Consider the following 18,868-nt stretch of genomic DNA (forward strand, 5'->3'; position numbering starts at 1 on the left):
CGCATTATCCCTTAACAATACAAAACTGACAAGTGTCCCTTAAATGCTGTTTAAGGGGGGGGGACACTTCTACCACCCCCAAATCACATGCTTCCATGGTGTTCCAATTATTCACAAAAAAGCAGGCATGATTTTTAGAACCCCTCCAAAGGCAGAAAGTTATTTTTATTTATTTATTTTTACTTTTTAAAAAGATTTATTTTATGTATATAGTGCTTTATCTGCTTGTACACCTGCATGTCAGAAGGGGGCATCAGATCTCATTACAGATGGTTGTGAGCCACCATGTGGTTGCTGGGACTTGAACTCAGGACCTCTGGAAGAGTTGCCAATGCTCTCAACCGCTGAGCCATCTCTCCAGCCCCCAGAAAGTTATTCTTAAAATATTAAATTACCTCTCTCCTTTTTACTGCATCCTTCAGTAAAGTGACTACATCATGGCCCACGCAGTCAGTGGCCTTGAAACCCTTTGTCCAAGTGATCAAGATTCCCTACAACAAGAGAAACAGAAGAGAGCTTGGGTGAGAATCCTTCTGTAGTCAGGAGAATCTGGTACCCTCCCTCCCCGGCAAGGCAATAGCCACTGAGCCTGTGTGTCTAGATACCGTGACATCACACTCGATATAATAAAGTGTGAGTGGAACCCTGTGGCTGGCCCCTCCCACCACCTTCCAGGATGGAGAAACAGGTCTAGAAGGTCGGTTGCTGACCAGGTAAGGAAAGGAATGCAAAATTGTAGTAACGCTATTACTGTTTAGGCAGACCCTAGGCTTCACAGGACTGAAGCTATATGTTGCTAGCTATGTGTGCGTGTGCGTGTGCGTGTGCGTGTGTGTACTACAGGGATGGGAGGTGACAGGAGAGTCATCCTGCTGGATGTGGTGGCTCACACCTGGAATCTCAGTACTTGAGTGGCTGAAGCAAGAGTACCATCCTAGCTGGGCGGCGGTGGCGCACACCTTTAATCCCAGCACTCGGGAGGCAAAGCAAGGCGGATCTCTGTGAGTTTGAGGCCAGCCTGGGCTACAGAGTAAGATCCAGGACAAGCTCCAAAGCTACACAGAGAAACTCTATCTTGAAAAACAAAACAAAACAAACAAACAAAAAAAAGAGTACCATTTTTTAGTTCAGGAACAGTCTAGGGTACACAGTTGTAGGCTAGCCTGAGCTACATAATGAGACCTTGTTTTAAAAAAAAAAAATCAGACCTCTAAAAACAACTCCAATAAACAAAAGTTTAGGACTAGAGATGTACCTCAGCTGGTAGCATGCTTGCCCAGCATGGACAAAGCTCTGGCTTTGATCCGGGGGCCGCACAAACCAGGTGGGATGGTACACATTCATCATCCCAGGACATGGGAAGGAGAGGCAAGAAGATGAGATATTCTAGGCCATTCTTGGCTACACAAGGAATCTGAGGTCAGCCTGGGCAACATATGACCCTGCCTTTGGAAAGAGGGGAAAAAAAAAAAAAAGAATCAACTGCTGATATCTAAAAAGGCCTGTTTGGCAGTGGTGACATCATCCAGGCCACCTCACTTAGCTCTCCCAGCGCTGGCAACCAGGCCTTAAACCGTCACCTCAGGCCCTTCCCTGGCCAAGTCTCCACCTGTGCCGTGCAGGGCTGCCTACAGACCTTCCAGACGGGCTGGTTCCTACGCCAGTGATTCTGCACAGTCCTCTCCACCTGCCCGCCCCCAGGATGTCCGCCCACCCCTGGCCCTTCCTGCTGTATAGCGGCTGAGTGCCGGCGTGCCGGCACTGGCACAGGAGATCCCTAAGGACAGAGCTGTAACTGAATGAAAAAAATGAAATCTAAGGAGGAGGCGCGACTACGCCTAAAATATGGAGATGATTCTCATTGTACCCAGAAGGGAGAGAGCAGGCAGAGCGGGAGTCCAGGCTGAACATGGCCGGCAGACTTAAACAGGACCACGAGAGGAGAGACGGGGAGGGGAGAGCAGGAGAGGAGTCACCCACCACAAGAGGAGCCTGGTGTAGCCAAAATGGCCGAGTTATAAGAGATCAACCTGGGAGGGAGGAAAAAAAAAAAACGAGCCCCTGGGAGGGGGAGGTCTAGGATGGGGGGGGGTGAGAAGTGCTGGGGGGGAGCCCCAGGTCCTGAGTGAGACTTGTTTTGGGTTGGAGACCTAACAGTAACCTTTATGCATGCCCACACCTTGGTTCCCAGTGGGCACCCGCGCCCCATCTGGGATCCTTTTCATCCTGTAGCTTGAGCAAGCATTTACTAAAGGTCTGTTCCAACAGAGCCAGATCCCTGCCACACAACCAGCCACAGAGAAAGCCACTAAGGCCTGAGGACGAGGCTAGCCGGCAGAGAGCTCGCCTAGCATGTGCAGAGCTCTGGGCTCCATCCCAGCACATGTAAATCACGTGTGGTGGTACATGCCTGTGATGCCAGCACCTAGGAGGAGGAGGTGGCAGTGGGGTCAAAAGGTCACGGCTCTGTGGCTGCACAGCCAAGCTGGAAGCCAGCCTGGGATAAAGAAGTAGAAGAAGAAGAAGAAGAAGAAGTGGGTTTGGAGAGGAAGGAATAGCGAGAGCCACTTCAGAAGTGTGCCAAGTTCTGTAATGAAGGTGGCAGCCAAGGGCACAGGAAAAGAGGAAAGGGTAAGATTCTTTGTGCCTGGAGGTCCCAAAGGTTCTCAGAGGAGGTAGCACCTTCATATTATTTGGGGGTGGGGGGCGGTTTCCAGACAAGATAGCTCTGGCTGTCCTGGAACTTTCTCTGTAGCCCAGGCTGGCCTCAAACTCACAGAGATCCGCCTGCCTCTGCCTCCCGAGTCCTGGGATCAAAGGTGTGCGCCACCACCACCTGGTCATTTCAATAATGACAGAAGTAGAGTAGAGTCTTAGGATGTTCTGGAGGTGACCCATGAGACATATAAGCCTGTCCCAGACATCTAAGGATAGCACTGAGGTTAGGTTGGGGAAAACCCTAACCACATGAAGTCGGGTACTATCAGAGGTCTGCTGGTCCACAGGAAAGAGACTCACACAATCCAGGCTTGTCTGGTTGCAGGGAAAGGAGAAGGTGAAGCCCAGAGGCATCCGGGGGCCTTTGATCCCCATGTAGTCCAGGAAGTCGGAGATGCAGGAGACGATGTGGTCGAAGAGCTTTGAGAGATGAGAAATGGGTTACCCAGGCTCGCTTAGGTGTCCCACTTTCAGCATGCAAACGCGCACGTACACACGTGTACACACACACACACACACACACACACGCACGCACGCACGCACGCACGCACGCACGCACGCACGAGCGGACAGCCCCTAGGAACTTCCCAGCCATTGGAGTATCATGGACGAAGCATAGCACAAAAGAGCTGATGCTTTAGGGCCACAGGGCCACAGCTACAGGGTCATGTGGCAGACGCGGGTTATCTCATGACCCCCAATGCCACTGGCCGGGTGTATGCCGTACCCTCGACAGGTATGCCTGCACAGGTCCACCTTACCTCTTCCCCAGTGCCCTGCATGACTTCCACAGGGATGGAGTAGATCTTGTTATGCATTTCCACAGTTCTCTTTTTCCCGCTACGGATCTTTACCAGCAGGACGCGGAAATTTGTTCCTCCAAGATCCAAGGCCAAGAAGTCGCCATTCTCTGTCACAAGGAAAAACACACAGAGGAAGCCACAAATGGTTAAGTGCATCTTGGTGGCCAGCACACCACCCCCGCCCCCTGCCCAACTGCCCCCGTCCTGCATTTCCGGGGCTGCGATGAATGTTCCCTGTGATGTACAGTGTGGGCTCAAAGGAGGGCTAGACTCTTGACACACAAGAAGGGTGACCCCAGGAGGGAACTGTTAGCCACAACAAGCAAGCTTCACCAGGGTTACTTAAAAGCCCAACAAAAATATCTTGGCTTTAGTGACCCTCATATAAAAAAAATGCATAATCTGTATCAACATATGCAATCTAAAAATGGCCAATCTAGAAGTTTCTTCCTTTCCTCTTTGCAGCGTGGGTGTATGGTTCTTGCTACTGAAAAATGGAGGAACCTATTTCTCTTCTTTTGGGGTTCTGGGATCCAGGGGGTGTGGTGTGGGCAACGCTGAGTCAGTCCTAGCCTTGGCTTCCAGACCCCGCTTCTACCCAGTGGTAAAGTGCCGTGACCCACTGGTGGGAAAGCCGTGGCCAGCCACTCTGACCCTGGGTATCTAGAAAAGACTGAGGTTAGCCTCTCAGCTGACACCCCACCCCCACCCCACCCCCCGCAGAGCCTGGCCTGGATGGGCAGAACTGCCTGTGGCCACCAGTGAATGGTAATTGATTTATGTCACCAAATTTGAGAGTGGTTTATAGTAAAACAATACATATCTGTAAAATGCGTTTTCTACCCCAGACAGTCCTTATTCTGAGGAGCCACTCAAAAAATTCTCGTCAATTGCCATAGAACTGGCCTCAGTGAGGGGCAGGATGCTTCTCCAAACTCCCTCACATATATGCTGCTACTACCTAAAAGAAGAGGAGTGTGTGAATTCTTCTGTTGGTCTGTCTCATGTAGCTGAGGCTGGCCTCAAACTCCGGAGTCTCCTGGGTACTGAGATTACAGGCGTGCACCGCTATGCCCAGCCTCCCATTTTCCAATCTAAAGTGGTTTTACAAAGAACGCTAGCCTGGGGGAGATCCCACTAGAAGAAGTGAACTACTCTAAGCTCCAACACACACACAAACATACACACACAAACACACACACATACACACACACACACACACACACACACACACACACACACACTTGGGTAGTAGGTAAGATTCCAGCTCTTCTCAAATTAGGCATAACCAATGCAAAAGCATCCCTGGGAGAGTCCAAAATGCCCCCTACCCAGCCCCCCTGCTCCTGGGACTGAGGTGTGGCAGCCCCAACAAAGCCCTCACCAGACCCGTCTGGGATGCTCCGGACAAAAGAAGGCAGCATCTTGACAGTAGCCTTGGGGTTCGTCTCCTTCCTCAGCCCCATTTCCATCTCGGCCCGCATCCTCTTCTTCACTTCCATCAGGGTCTGCTTGCTGAGGCGGAAGTGGGCCAGGGTCTCCTCGATCTGCCGGTGCTGCTCGGCCAGGCGGTAGGCCACGGCGGTCACCATGGCGGCCCCCTTGCCGCTGCCGCTCTCAGACAGGAGGAAACGCACGTCGCAGTCGGGCACCAGGCGCCTCAGGGTCTTGTGGAAGCGCCGGGAATACCTGAGGGAGGGAAGAAGGTGGAAGTGGGTGGTGCCGCAGCAGCTGGACCAAGCAGCCTGTTGGGGACATCTGGTGAGCCCCCCCAAGTCCGAGTGCTTCGATTCCACCCTCTACCACTGCTCTTTCCTTATTCACCCACTATAGAAAGGCGCGCACGGAAGGGAGATTATCCAAAACTCCTTATTACAATAATAACTCATTATTTTATGAGTGTTACCCACAAAAAAAATTCAAGGGCCCATACCGTCCTGTGTGAAGCAGGACTGACTGCCACTACCAGCTCCAGACCAACCTGGGCTACATAGTCAGTTCCAGGCTAGCCTGGGCTACATAGAAAGACTTTGCTTCAATGGATCAAGGTGGGGGGTGACTGGAAGGGAGGCTTCTTTCACCCACTATGTTAAAAGTGTTACAGGAGCCAAAGGCAAGCGCTTCAGTCTGAGAAGAAGGGTGAGTGAGGCCCCACTGCTGCCATGGCAAGTGACCTGGAGCCCGTATTGACCTTGGACTCGAGGGAGGCCAATGCCTGAAGGTGGAGTGCTGAGAAATAAATGGACTTTGTGAGGCGCTGACATGAGGAACTGGCGCCCCGAGGCCGGGCCCGATAAGCCCTCGCATTTCTATTTTCACTCGGCTCCTCCCCTCCTCCCTAGAAGAACCGCTTAGGCCAGCGTGAGGCCCAGAACTCGTGGCCCTGCTGTACGGAAGGGCCGCCTGCCAAAGGCAACAGGGAAAGCCGTTTCCCCAAAATACCGGCGGTCATCGCCTCCAAGGGATGGGTTAAGAGTGACTTCTGTTTGCTTTGAAATGTTTTTGAACGGTCTCGAGTGTCTAGTGATCCTGAAACAATAAACACCTGCTGCAAACGCTTCTTTTCTGTGCGCCTGTGCTCCTGGATGGGCGCGCCTATGTAGGTACCAATGAGTTCGGGTTCCAGCACATGTGTGGGGCCAGGGTGTCTTCCTTAATTGTTCCCACCTTTTGTTTTTGTTTTTCGAGGCAGGGTTTCTCTGTGTAGCCCTGGAACTCCCTCTGGTAGACCAGGCTGGCCTCCAACTCATACTGATCTATCTGCCTCCAGAGTTGCTGGGATTAAAGGTGTGGGCCACCACTGCCCAGCCTCTACCTTATTTTTAAAGAGGTGGTCTCTCATGAATAGAAGGAGAACTCACCAACTGGCTAGACCGGCTGGTCAGCAGGCCCCAGGGTGCCCCCAGTTCCTACCCTCCCCAGGGATTACAGGGGTACCCCACACTGTTGCCCCTGGCATGGGTTCTGGCGAAGTGAATCAGGTGTCCAAACTTCTGTAGCATGCACTGTCCTGACTGAGCCATCACCCCAGGTCAAAGTTACTCTTTAAAATGTGAGGGTGCAAACAGGTGTTTTGAACATGGCCGATGTACGGCATAGACACTCCCCAACCCCACCAGACTGTGTCCTGGAGACTAGCTAGGATGATAGAGCTTGTGTTGTGTGTATTTTACTGCCTACAGACATTTGTTTTATTTGGTTTTTGGACAGGGTCCTACTATGTAGACCAGGCTGGCCTCAAACTCACAAAGATCTGCCTGCCGCTGCCTCCCGAGTGCTGGGATTAAAGGAATGGGCCACCATGCTCAGCCCTTAACTAAGTTTTAATGTGACATCATAAACCCTTAGGCTTTCTCGTCAAAAAGCTAGCCAAGAATTCCGCAGAAAAAGCTGCACACAGCAGCGCAGACCTGTGGTCCCAGCTACTCAGCAGCAGAGGCGGAAGGGACTGCTTGAAGCCTACATTCAGGGACTGCCGGCGATGTAAAGGCATGCATGAGCTTAGGTCCTATGCTCAAAACAAAAACCATGCCATAGGTTGTTAAAATTCAGCATGGACTTAGAATTTAAACACTTTCAGCTGTTTAAAAAGTTTCCGCCAGCCGGGCGGTGGTGGCGCTCGCCTTTAATCCCAGCACTCGGGAGGCAGAGCCAGGCGGATCTCTGTGAGTTCGAGGCCAGCCTGGGCTACCAAGTGAGCTCCAGGAAAGGCGCAAAGCTACGCAGAGAAACCCTGTCTCGAAAAACCAAAAAAAAAAAAAAAAAAAAAGTTTCCGCCACATTTTCAATGGCCAGGGAGACTTCTGACACTCAGAGGGGCCAGCACAGTCAACAGGCAAGAAGGCAGCTTACTAGGAAAGCCTGTCCCGATCTATAGAGATTTCTTCCATCTACTCTCTCTCTGGCTCTCAGAAGCCAAGAGCCGGACATGCGCCCGTTTAAAGCAGCAGTGTCTGAGGGGATGATGGAGTTTATCAAAGGCTTCTGAAACAAGAACACAGATGACACCTGCCATGGCAACACACACCTATAATCTTAGCATTCTGGAGGCAGAGGCCAGAGGGTCAGGAGTTCAAGGCCAGCCTCTGCCACATAGCAAGTTTAAGGGCAGCCTGGGCTACATGAGACCCTGTCTCAAAAAGCCAATAATAATAATAATAACAACAACAACAACAACAATACCATCATCAATAACAACAAAACAAAAAATGCTGCCACCTCTCCTATGACCAAGTTCCAGTTTTCTTTTTCTTTTTATTCTTTTTAAGATAGAGTTTCTCTATGAAGCTTGGCTGTCCTGGAACTCACTTTGTAGGCCAGGCTGGCCTCGAACTCACAGAGATCCGCCTGCCTGTGCCTCCCAAGTGCTGGGACTAAAGGCATGCGCCACCATGGCCTGGCCCAAGTTCCAGTTTTAATGGGGATGAAGTCCCTCTGGATACAATGCAGCCAGGCTTCAGACACACTGCACCTCACATTCCTGTCCGGAGAAATCTCTATTGTGGGAGCCCACAAAGGCTTCCTAGTGAGATCTGAATTTGCTTTACACAGCAGGGCTGCATTAGGAGATGGCTTGACCACGTGCATGGTCACCAGGCGTCTGGGAAGGTCTACACTTGGCTGTGCTGGGGGAAGGTCTTTTGCTCCACCCCTTGGCATTCCTTTAAAGCCCTTTAGTAAAGACAGAGGGGGCGGTGGGTTTTGACCCAGGTCCTCCCGAGGCTGTCCTGTGTTTCTATCTGTCTCTCTCCTCTATATTTCTATCTACATATTCCTCATTTCTCCCCGACCAAGAGTAGCCTGGGGGCAAAAGTAGGGGCAACACGCCCCCCCCACACACACACCCTATCTCACCTTGGGAAATAAGAGACCAACGTGGACTGCAGGAGCCGCGCGCGTGACAAGGCACCGAGGGCGGGCTGTCCCAGATGAGCCACGCTTAGCCTTGCTTCCCAGAACCAGGCACTGACTGTCTTATCTTCCCAGACCACGTGCTGGGTGCACAAGTCTGCCCTTGGGAGAAGGGCCGTGGTCTCGCTCGGATGGAGGAACTAACAAATACAGCGTCAGGTGGACTTACTGTGGATGCGTCTTGTAGAGAGAACCATCCACACCGACCGTGGTCCGGAGCCTGGCGGTACCCTTGTTGTCACGCAGGCGGTTCAAGATGGCCCCGAGTGTGGCGGCCACCAGGTTGGCGGAACGGAAGGAGACGATGGTGCATACGTGCTGGACCGAAACACAGTCATCGTCAGACGGCTCCACTCCCAAGCGGGTTAAGATTTCCTTGGCATTTTGAATGCCTTCCTTATTCCTGGGAGGTGAGAGGTCACACTTTATGAGTTCGGGACCGTGCCAGGCTGCGGAGAGCAAGCACCAGAGTTGGGAAGGCAGAGCTGCGGGAGGGCAGAACCCACCGTGCAGCCTGGCATGGGAGGAGCACTGCGGAATGCCTGGGGCGGGTGCCCGTGCACAAGGAACGGCTGGCTGGGGGCAAAAACACTACCAGGCCAGGCATGTCGTGCCCAGCCGCGGAGAGGGGAGACCGCACATGTGGCCTGTGAGCAAGTGGAGAGAAAGAGCTGTTTCTGCCCGGGAGTTGATGCTCATAGTGAAGGGGAACCTCCCCTCATGGAGGATCTGAGTTGCTTACATTATATGTCCAGATGTTTCCTATAAAATTCTAATTTTCTGCGTACATGTTTTGTATATCTTTTGTTGGTTTTATTTCATTCAGAGGATTCTGTATAGATTTGCTGTTAGGTTTTAAAATTCTCTCTTCTCTCTCTCTCTTCTCTCTCTCTCTCTCTCCTCTCTCTCTCTCTCTCTCTCTCTCTCTCTCTCTCTCTCTCTCTCATTGCAGTACTGGTTCTCACCAACCAAAGACCCAATGGCAGAAACCAGCCAAGATGAATAAGGCAGGCACTTCCAGACTTAGTCAATGGCTCTGAAATTAAGTTAGAGCACACACATGGAATCTCAGGACTGGGGCTGAAAGAGAATGACCCATGACAAAGTCCAACGCACGCCTTAAGCAGAGCATGGGTCCAGGAAAGCTCTCGCCCTCCTGGAAGCCTCTTTCTTTAACCACAGAGACGGCTATGCTTAACCTGTCAGGGCCAAAGCAAAGCTCCACTGGCCTGATGTGAATTTCCTGGGACCAGTGGGGCACACTGCAGGTAACTCATGGGGGGGGGGGATGGACAGCAGGGAGCAGCAAGATCAGGGAGGCAGTTTGGTCTCAAAAGAAACTTTGGGGAATGTTGGGTTAATCACAGTGATCAGGGTCCTTTAGTATTCTAGTTAATAAATACTACAAACTAGTATTTCCCACAGAACCATCCAGTCATTGAGTGGATGCCTCTAGGTTCCCTAGAAGACAGTTTGGGAAAGGTCATGATGTACCGAGAGGGAATTCTAGGAATCCAGGCCCAGGTCTGGTCAGTCCCTTGTTCAACACTGGAATCAGCTGCTTCCTTGAACTGAATCTTACCCAGAGAGGAGGGAGTTGGAGGTGAACGTGTAGTGAGTGAGTGTGGTGTATGTGTGAGTGTGGTGTGTGTGTGTGTGTGTGTGTGTGTGTGTGTGTGTGATGTATGTGTGGGATATGTTTTTTCGTGTGGGATGCGTGAAGGTGAGGAGGGCACTGTTTTTGAAACTACACAAGAAAATCATCCATAAAACACTTGTGCTAAGTTACTACTTTTTTTCTTCTTAAGATTTATTTATGTTTATGTCTGTGGGTGTTTTTGGTGCACCACACGCATGCCTGGTGTCTACAGAGGCCAGAACTTGGTCCCCTGGAAACAGAGATAGATGATGGTGAGCTGCCATGTGGGCGCTGGGGACTGAAGCCGCTGCTGAGCATCTCCATAGCCCCCAGGCTGTTTCTTAAAGACCGTACCAGAAAGCTCGTGCAGGGAACCAGCTGGAGAGGCCGCCTGAGGGTGAGGGGAGATGGATCCAGATAGCCCGGTGCTTGGGGAAAAGCTGCCCCGATACATGGTCTCAAGAGGTGGCAGGTCCATCCCGCCCCGCCTTCCCCCCAAGCCCCCAGATGGTACCTACTTTTCAATGGCTGACACGTCACTAGTGTTGAACTTGCCCCTCGTGAGCAGCTCTGGAGTGATGCGCCCTTCAAACAAGAGGCCTTCCTTGGCCATCTTCACCAGGATCAGCCGGACCAGCTCCCCCATGTACAAGCCGCTGACCATCTTCTCGAACCTGCAGGGGGGGGAGTCCATCGGTATCATTAGGTACCCTCTGTTCTAACGCCGCCGCTGGCGGGGTCAGCATTCACGGAGGGGACAGCAGAAAAGCAGAGGAGACCCGTTGCATCTCTCAGGCTCCCAGTCTCCGTGGTAGGAAGGTCACTTGTGTGATTCAGACGCTGACTCTAGACAGGGTGGCCACCCAGGAAAAACGCTTCGGGGGCTGGGACAGGCGAGGAAGGCTGCCTAGAGGTAGGGGACTGAGAATTTGGATTAAAGGTGGCAGGTGAGAAGGGCCCCACACAAACGAGGGGTCACCCCTGACACGACTGTCCTTCCCATCACTCTGGCAGACAGCCTTCCGGGACGGAGGAAGCCCGGAAGTGCCCGGCTCAGAAGAGGAAAAAATGTCTTCTTCTGGAGGATATGGGAATCTGTTCTCCACGGGGAAAGGGGCTATTGGTGCATTTGTTTTTTGGATAATTTTTTTTAAATTATTATGTGTTTTGTGTGTGTGTGTTGTCTGTGGGCCGGAGTATATGTGCCCACAGAGGGTAGTTTTTGAGGCGCCCGACAGGGATCCTGGGACCTGAACTCGGGTCCTCTGCAAGAGCAGTGTACACTCTTCACTGCTGAATGATCTCCCCAGCCCCTGTGCCTTTGTTGATCCCAGCCTTGGTACTTGATGATGGTGAAGATGACGTTGCCGATGAAGATGAGAAGACAGGTGTCAGGGACGGCACTGAAGGACTTCAGTGCACGATCGCCTGGAAGCTTCCCAATGGGGGCCTGGGGATCATTCTAGTGTGGGGAAGTGGAAGCTCAGAGAGGTCAATTCACCTGTCCATGGAAGAACAGCAACAGCAGATCTGGCTTTGGACTTCAGTCCCTTCAGCCCTGGAGCCCTAAATCTTCACTTTCAGGGTGCGGGCGCTGAGTGAGACCTGGAGCTGGTAAGCAGCTCAGTTCGACTCAGATGTCTATCTCTACGTCTGATGGTTTGTTTGTTTTGGAGACAAATTCTTACAAAGCCAGGCTGGTCTTCAGCTTGATCTGTATAGCAAAGGATGATCTTGAATTTCTGATTCTCCTGTCTCCACTTCGTGAGGGCTGGGATTATAGGTGTGTCCCATGAAGTCTAGTTTATACAAGTACTAGGGTTCTGATTCAGGGCTGTGTGCGCGTTAGGCAAGCACTGCGTCAACGCCGCTGCATCCCCAGCCCCTCATTTCATCCTGTGCCCGCTAAGGATCAGGCTTTGCTGTTGAGGAATACACACGCGTTCCCTACTGGCCTCACCCTACCATCTGGGGATGGGCTCTGAGGAGCTGAAGGCCAATCAGCTCACTCCACCGCTCTGGCCAAATTCAGGAAGGGGCCAATCCCACAGTGAACGTGGTGAGAGGTATGACGTCATATCTGAAGCAACCTCTCTGGTCCAACCACCGTAGGGGAGCCTGTGGATGGAGGCTAAAACGTGCCAATCAGAAGACTCTGTCGGGGGGGGGGGGGGAGCTCCCAGGGCCTAATAGCATATTTGAGTCGGACTCAGACCCCAGTATGGCTGGCTGGTCAGGGACTGGAAGGAGCCCCTCAGTCAAGCAGATCAGAGGCCTCCTCTTAAGGGTGGCTGGCTGGCTGGCTGGCACTCCCAGAGCTGGCAGCGAGACAGCAAAACAATCTGTTCCAGTCAGAGCCATCCAGTAGCCAAAGATGCTGCCGGGCCCTCGAGGGCCCGGCCCTGGCCTGTCAGCGCAGCACGCGGCCTCCTTCCAAACACAGTCTCCATTGTTCCCCGCCGTTCCTGACGGGCCCAGGCGAGCGGGCCCACCCAGCTCCAGAGAGTGGATGCTCCCTGGCAGGAAAGCTCCCTCTGTGGCCTGGCTGCTCAGCCACTGCCCAGGCTCCTGTGGGAAGAGCCCTGTGGAGTCTAGGCTGGAATCCCAGAGCTGGCGGAAGGGCAGGCGGGGGGCCCGACGCTGCCGCTGCACCCGTCAAGGCCTCGGTTTCCCCATCTGTGGTAATGTCAAGGCAAGGCCTTCCTGCAAGGTTCTGCCCAGGACGTGTGCTCGTACAGGTAGGTCATGACCGTGAAATCTGGCTACTGCGTGCTTAGGACCTTGCCTGTGTCTGGTACTTCCTAAGCTACTTTTATATGCATTTGAGATGGGGTCTGGCATAGCCTAGGCTGTCCTTGAACACACGGTATTAGCACAGGAAGACCTTGAACTTCTGGTCCTCTTCTAACACCTCCCGATGATGGGATTGTAGACATGTATCACTGCACCCAGTTTATGGCCATGCTAGGGATGGAGCCCAGGGCCTCACTCATGCCTGGCAAGCACCCTACCAACTGAGCTACATCCCTAGAACCCATCATAAGGTGATCAAACAGAAAAAAAATGTTATTTAACTTTTTTGTTTGTTTGTTTTTTGTTTTTCGAGACAGGGTTTCTCTGTGTAGTTTTGGTGCCTTTCCTAGAACTCACTCTATAGCCCAGGCTGGCCTCAAACTCACAGAGATCCGCCTGCCCCTGCCTCCTGAGTGCTGGGATTAAAGGCGGGCACCACCACCGCCTGATTCTAATATTTTTAATTATTCCATTACTTTACATGGTTGGGTGTTTTGTCTGCCTGTATATCTGTGTACCATGTGTGTGCTCGGCACCTGTGGAGGTCAGAAAAGGGTGTCAGATCTCCCGGAACTGGAGTTATAGATGGTTATGGGCTGCCATATGAGTGTTGGGAATTGAACTTAGGTCTTCTGGAAGAGCAGTCAGTGCTCGTATCCACAGAGCCATCTCTCCAGCCCTAAATTAAAATTATATATATATATATATAATTGTGTATGTGTGTGCACGTTTGTGTGTTCATGGGCGCACGTGCCATGACACACGTGGAGATCAGAGAACAGCTCTGCGGCTGTGGTTCTCCTGCTTTTCCATGGGATCCAGGGGTCGAACGGAAGCTGTCAAGGCTTACACACGAAGCCAGCCCCTTTATCTACTAAGCCACCTTGCCTTTAAAGGTATATCCTCCACAGCCGCGCATCTAACCAAGCAAGAAGCAGCAGTCCAATCGTGCAAATCTGTTAGTGCAAGCCTGTCATCTCAGCTACTCAGGAGGCTGAGACTGGAGGGCTGTAAGTTCAAGACCAACCTAGGCAACTTAATAAGACTCTGTTTCCAAATAAAGAAAAAAAAACAATTTAAAGGCTGAAGATACGGCTCAGTGGTAGAGTATTTACCTGGCATGCCAGAGACTGTTGGATCCACACCAGTGTGACAAAAAATGAATAAATAAATCCAATGGGTGACAGCATTGGTGACGACCTGGCTTTATGGCTTTCCCATCGACCCTCCAGTCTTTTGCTAAGTGCTTCCTAAGTCAGATACGTAGCTAGAAGAGAAAGTCTACTCACAACTGCTTCCCAGGGTTGAGGGATCCCCGGTCTAACTCTCTGTCAAACTCGGTGCGGATGTCTTCCAGGGACCCGTCGTCCCCGAAGGCCCCCCACTCGGTGTTGATGCACATCCTTCCCTCGTCCCCTTCCACCAGGTCAATGTGTCGCAGCTCCTCCATGTAGCAGGCGTTGGAGCCAGTGCCTAGGAGAGACAAGGCGGGACGCTGGGACCACACGTGGAAGGGGAGGGTACCTCGTGGGCTGAACAAGGGGCGGAGCTCGGGGAGGGGCGGGGCGGAGCTCGGGGAGGGGCGGGGCAGGGCGGGGAGGGGCGGGGCGCCCTACCAATGATCAGGCCAACTTCACACTGTTGGTCGTCGTAGCCGCAGGTCATCATGGTCCCCACTGTGTCATTCACCACAGCCACAATGTTAGCGTCATAGTCCTGGGGACCAATAACAGAGAAGGTCACCATCAGCTCCCGGAGGGGTGCCGAAATCCCACCTTCAGAGATAAGCTTGGCAGGCATGCTCCGATTCTCACATGTCACCAAGCGAGTGGGCGGCGCTGGCTTCACTGTGGCCAGAACTCAATTAACTGGGTTAGAGAGCAGTGATTACGTTATGGAAAATGCAAGGTCCCCTTAATTATCTGGCTCAGGATTCTTTGGGGGGTGTGTGAATTTTCCTCTACATTCCTCTGCAAGCCTCCAATGGAGAGCCAGAAGATCCACAGAGGGCAGTTCCTTCAAGCGCTAATCCATGCAGGTTCTGGCTGGAGGGTCTCCGCTGCAGGCCACCTTTGGTGGCATTTCTGGGAGTTCACACCTAACCTACTCCCCCGGGGCTGGGATTCTCACTTGGTCCCCTGTCGGGGTGTTCAGAGCACAGGACGTCTGTGCTCCTCCCCTCCCAGCAACAAGAGTGAGCGGTAAGTCATTTTAAGATGGAGATTCCCGCCATACCCGACTCTGCACAACCCAAGAGAAATTACCCCTCGCTTCTTAATGGCTTTATTCAGCAGCTTGACCACATCTGTTCCTTCCACGCCACTGGCTTTGAACTTCTTTGTCCACGTGATCAGGACAGCCTGCGAACGAGAGTGGAAACGTGGAATCAGAGCACAGAGCCTTGGCATCCCCAGGCCTTGGGGGCTGCTCAGCCCAGCACAGGGACAAAGTAGACACACCTCAGTGACAGGTGGCCTCTACCAAGTTGCATCGGAGCCAGAGTGAGTTTGATCCACCACCTGTCTATCCACTTAATGGGTTTCTCTGGGAGAACTTTTAAAAAATGATTTATTTATTTATTTTGTTTTGTTTTGGTTTTGGTTTTTGGTTTTTTTGAGACAGGGTTTCTCTGTGCAGCTTTGAAAAGCCTGTCCTGGAACTCATTTTGTAGATCAGGCTAGCCTCTGAATTCAGAGATCCGCCGGCCTCTGCCTCCCGAGTGCTGGGATTAAAGGTGTGTGCCACCGCCAGGCACGGATTTATTCATTTTATGTGCGTTGGTATTTTGCCTGCATGTATGTCTGTGTGAGGGTGTTGGATCACCCGGAACCGGAGTTACAGACAACTGTGAGCCAGCATGTGGATGCTGGGAATTGAACCTGATGTCAGCCAGGCCCCATTCAGAGAGAGCTGGATGGAGAGAAGCCTCAGCAGCTAAGAGTACTTGGAGGGACTTCCACCCCCATCTGTACGTGATGCATCCCCCATCATACAGTACGATGCTCATCTCGGTCTGCATGTTCGCAAGAGCGACAACCAGCAGGAGAGAGGCGGGCAAGGCTAAGTTCCCCAGAGTGTGCGTGGAGTCGGGACTTAGCTTTGCCATACGCTTTGTATTGTGTCAATGGTTTTTACACATGGCCTTTAAAAGAAATAAAAAAATAAAAAATGGAAATAAAAGAGTTCTATTTGGCTCTTCTTTTCTCAGTGGGAAGGCTGCTATAGACAGCAGGTTTGGGATGATCGTCGCCAGGCTCTGCCCGACTCCCAGGGCTTATACAAAGAAGAGGGGCCCTGACCTCGCTCGGAGAGCCATGCAGGCGACCGGCTGCAGAGGAGTGGGTGAACCTCCACTCTGGGGCAACTGTGACTGAGCCCGGCATTGGAAATGACCCCGGGGGGGGGGCGCGTTTTCTTCCTTTCAGCTTCTAATGAAGCAAACGTGGTATTATTGTGGGAAGAACATGGACTGGCTGACGAGAGACCCAGTCCTTTCTCCAGGCTCCCGCCCACTTCCTGGTGGGCGGTTCTCTCGATCCTCTGTGGAGCATTCTGCACATTGAGGTTAATGGAGTTGGTCTGGATTTGGGCAATGGAGGCTATAGCCTTGAGCCCCATCCCCCCTCATGGGGGGTCAGGGTTGGTAAACAAGCCACACTTTTGGCACCTCCTCTGCCCACAAGGCCCCGCCCCCACATCTGTTCCATCCTGCAGGCCCCTGTCCCCAGGAGGATGATGTCCCTCCTGCCACACCTTCCTCTCCCCTTCAAAGACTGCTTTTCTGGAGGCCAGGTCATATCCGCTAGCCATTCTCTCTCAGGGCCTGGCACAGTGCCTATTAAACACTCAGTCATCACGTTGGCCACTGAGCGGCCATCTCGGTTATTAGACCAACTGCCAGGTCTCAAAGAGGAACTGACTTTTTGAGACAGGGTCTTATGTGTCCCACTTTGGCTTTGAACTTGCTATGGAGCTGAGGATGACCTGGAGCCTCTCTGGTCCTCCTGCCTCCACCTCCCGAGTACTGGGTTAGGGCTGTGTTGGAACTACAGGCATGCACCACCATACTGGGTGTATGTAGTGCTGGGGATCAAACGCAGGGCTTCCTGCACACGAGGCAAGCACTGAACTGAGTGGCATCTCCGCCCGGCGATTAGGTATTTTGAGAACATATCTTCACATAACTCTTACTGTAGTAAACGGTTAGAACCGCTCCATCGTTAGTTATAGTTATTAATCTCGTAACGTGCCTAATGCACAAACTAAACTTTATCAGGCGTGTGAATGTATAAGCAAAACCATACACACATAAACAGTTCATCATGATCTACAGATTAGGCATCTTGGGGGCCTTTGGACCTTCCTCCCACGCTATCACGCAGTGGCAAGCTTTGAGGAAGGGCTGGGAGGTGTGTGTGTGTGTGTGTGTGTGTGTGTGTGTGTGTGTGTGTGTGTGTATGTGTATGTGTGGTGGGAGGGTTGTTCTGTCCCTTCACATAGGCAAGGAACAGTCTCCGCCTGCTCTTTCCACATCTCCGTAGCTCTCTGAGGAACGGTTTCACCACAGGGTAGAGCTGAGTGCATCCTTGCCAAACAGACGCATGAATGAATAAATGACAATAAGGAGGACGCTGTGACAACCCAGTCGCCTGGGAGCTTGACAAGGAAACCAAAGGTTTCTCTTCAGGCTGAAGCCAGCCTGATTCCTGAGGCGCAGCACCTGCCCAGACTCGCGGTCGCCAGGTAAACACACTTCAACCCCAAGGAAGAATTTCCCCCCCTTCTCTCCACAGCTATTAAGCTTGTCTACCTTGCTCACTTATGAGAGTTTTTTCAATGGCTCCCTCTACCTGGTGGCTGTAAGTACCATAGTTGGTCTCTAAAAATGCACCAGCAACTAAAGTAACTGATCAACGGAACAGGCTGGAGATACGGCTGAGCTAGTAGAGCGCCTGCTGGGCATGCACTAGATTCGGGGTTCAATCCCCAGCACCACATGAACCAGGCAGGGTGGTGCTTAGGAAGGAGAACCATGAGTTCAAAGTCATCCCAGGCTACTCTCCAGAGAGCAGCCTGGGATACAGTAGACCCCTCAGAAGAGGTCCGGGGTGGGGATGGTAGGCGAAAAGAAGAGTAAGAAGAAACATGTCACCACAACCTCACGTTAATTTTGGCCAAGGATGCCAAAACCATGAGGCACGTGAGTCACCCCACAAGCAAGGGGGAACCTGAGAGCGCGACTGCCATCCTCTGAACCCAACTGTCCCCCAAGGCATCCTTACCTCGTCTATTTTGGATTGCCGGCAGGGGAAAGAAAACGTGAATCCCACAGGTAATTTCTTGTCCTTGATCTTCCTTTTCTCCATGAAGTCCCCCAGGCACTCAGCGACGTGATCGAAAAGCTAGAAGGCACAGAGGAGGGACATCAGATTGGGGGCGGAGAGAGGACTCTGCTTCAGATCACACAATGCGTGCGTGCGCGTGCACTTGTGCGCGTGTGGTGGCCAACAGCTCTCACAGAACACCTCCAAAGGAACTCTCAGAGGTCACTGACACTGGCCATCTAGGCACTGAAGGAAAATCAGAAACACACAGAGAGAATCAGCCAAGAGTCTTCCGTGACCACTGGCCAGGGGTCTCCATCAGCTGTCCAGGAGGAGTGGCCTGGCCACTCCCAAGGCCGACCCTGGAGCTCCTCAGGCAGCTCCATGGCTGAACAACCGTCAAAGCATTGTGCTTTCGCTTTACCTACTGAAGGAAAGATGAGCACCCCCGAAATGCATGAACCCTAAGTGTGGAGATCGCAGGGCTCTCACAAGCTGCACCCGCCCCATCGCCGATACCCACATCGAGGAGTACAAACGGGGCTGGGGGTGTGGAGCAGTGTACGGCGCTTGTCTAGCCGCAACGCCCTTGTCTGATCCCCAGGGCCTAACCCCCAAAGATACAGAACACCACCAAAACCCACGTGACAAGCCATGGCTACAATTCCGGCACACAGGAG

General features: G+C 52.3%; 1 protein-coding gene across 3 annotated transcripts in view; it reads right to left on the reverse strand.

Annotated features, from left to right (window-relative positions):
• Hk1 (hexokinase 1) overlaps positions 1-18,868 on the reverse strand; it is a 111,513-nt gene that overhangs the window by 12,977 nt on the left and 79,668 nt on the right. For all 3 annotated transcript variants that reach the window (XM_037200104.1, XM_037200103.1, XM_028886184.2), the window contains 10 exons: positions 18,147-18,266; positions 15,129-15,224; positions 14,481-14,580; positions 14,154-14,337; positions 10,590-10,745; positions 8,602-8,835; positions 4,906-5,210; positions 3,480-3,628; positions 3,019-3,138; positions 396-491 (listed from right to left, as the gene is read on the reverse strand). In XM_037200104.1, the coding sequence (XP_037055999.1) occupies positions 396-491; positions 3,019-3,138; positions 3,480-3,628; positions 4,906-5,210; positions 8,602-8,835; positions 10,590-10,745; positions 14,154-14,337; positions 14,481-14,580; positions 15,129-15,224; positions 18,147-18,266 (1,560 nt within the window). The remainder of the gene's footprint in view (positions 1-395; positions 492-3,018; positions 3,139-3,479; positions 3,629-4,905; positions 5,211-8,601; positions 8,836-10,589; positions 10,746-14,153; positions 14,338-14,480; positions 14,581-15,128; positions 15,225-18,146; positions 18,267-18,868) is intronic.

The sequence above is a fragment of the Peromyscus leucopus genome, chromosome 16_21 (genome assembly GCF_004664715.2).
Source record: "Peromyscus leucopus breed LL Stock chromosome 16_21, UCI_PerLeu_2.1, whole genome shotgun sequence".
In the NCBI taxonomy this organism is placed as follows: Eukaryota; Metazoa; Chordata; class Mammalia; order Rodentia; family Cricetidae; genus Peromyscus; species Peromyscus leucopus.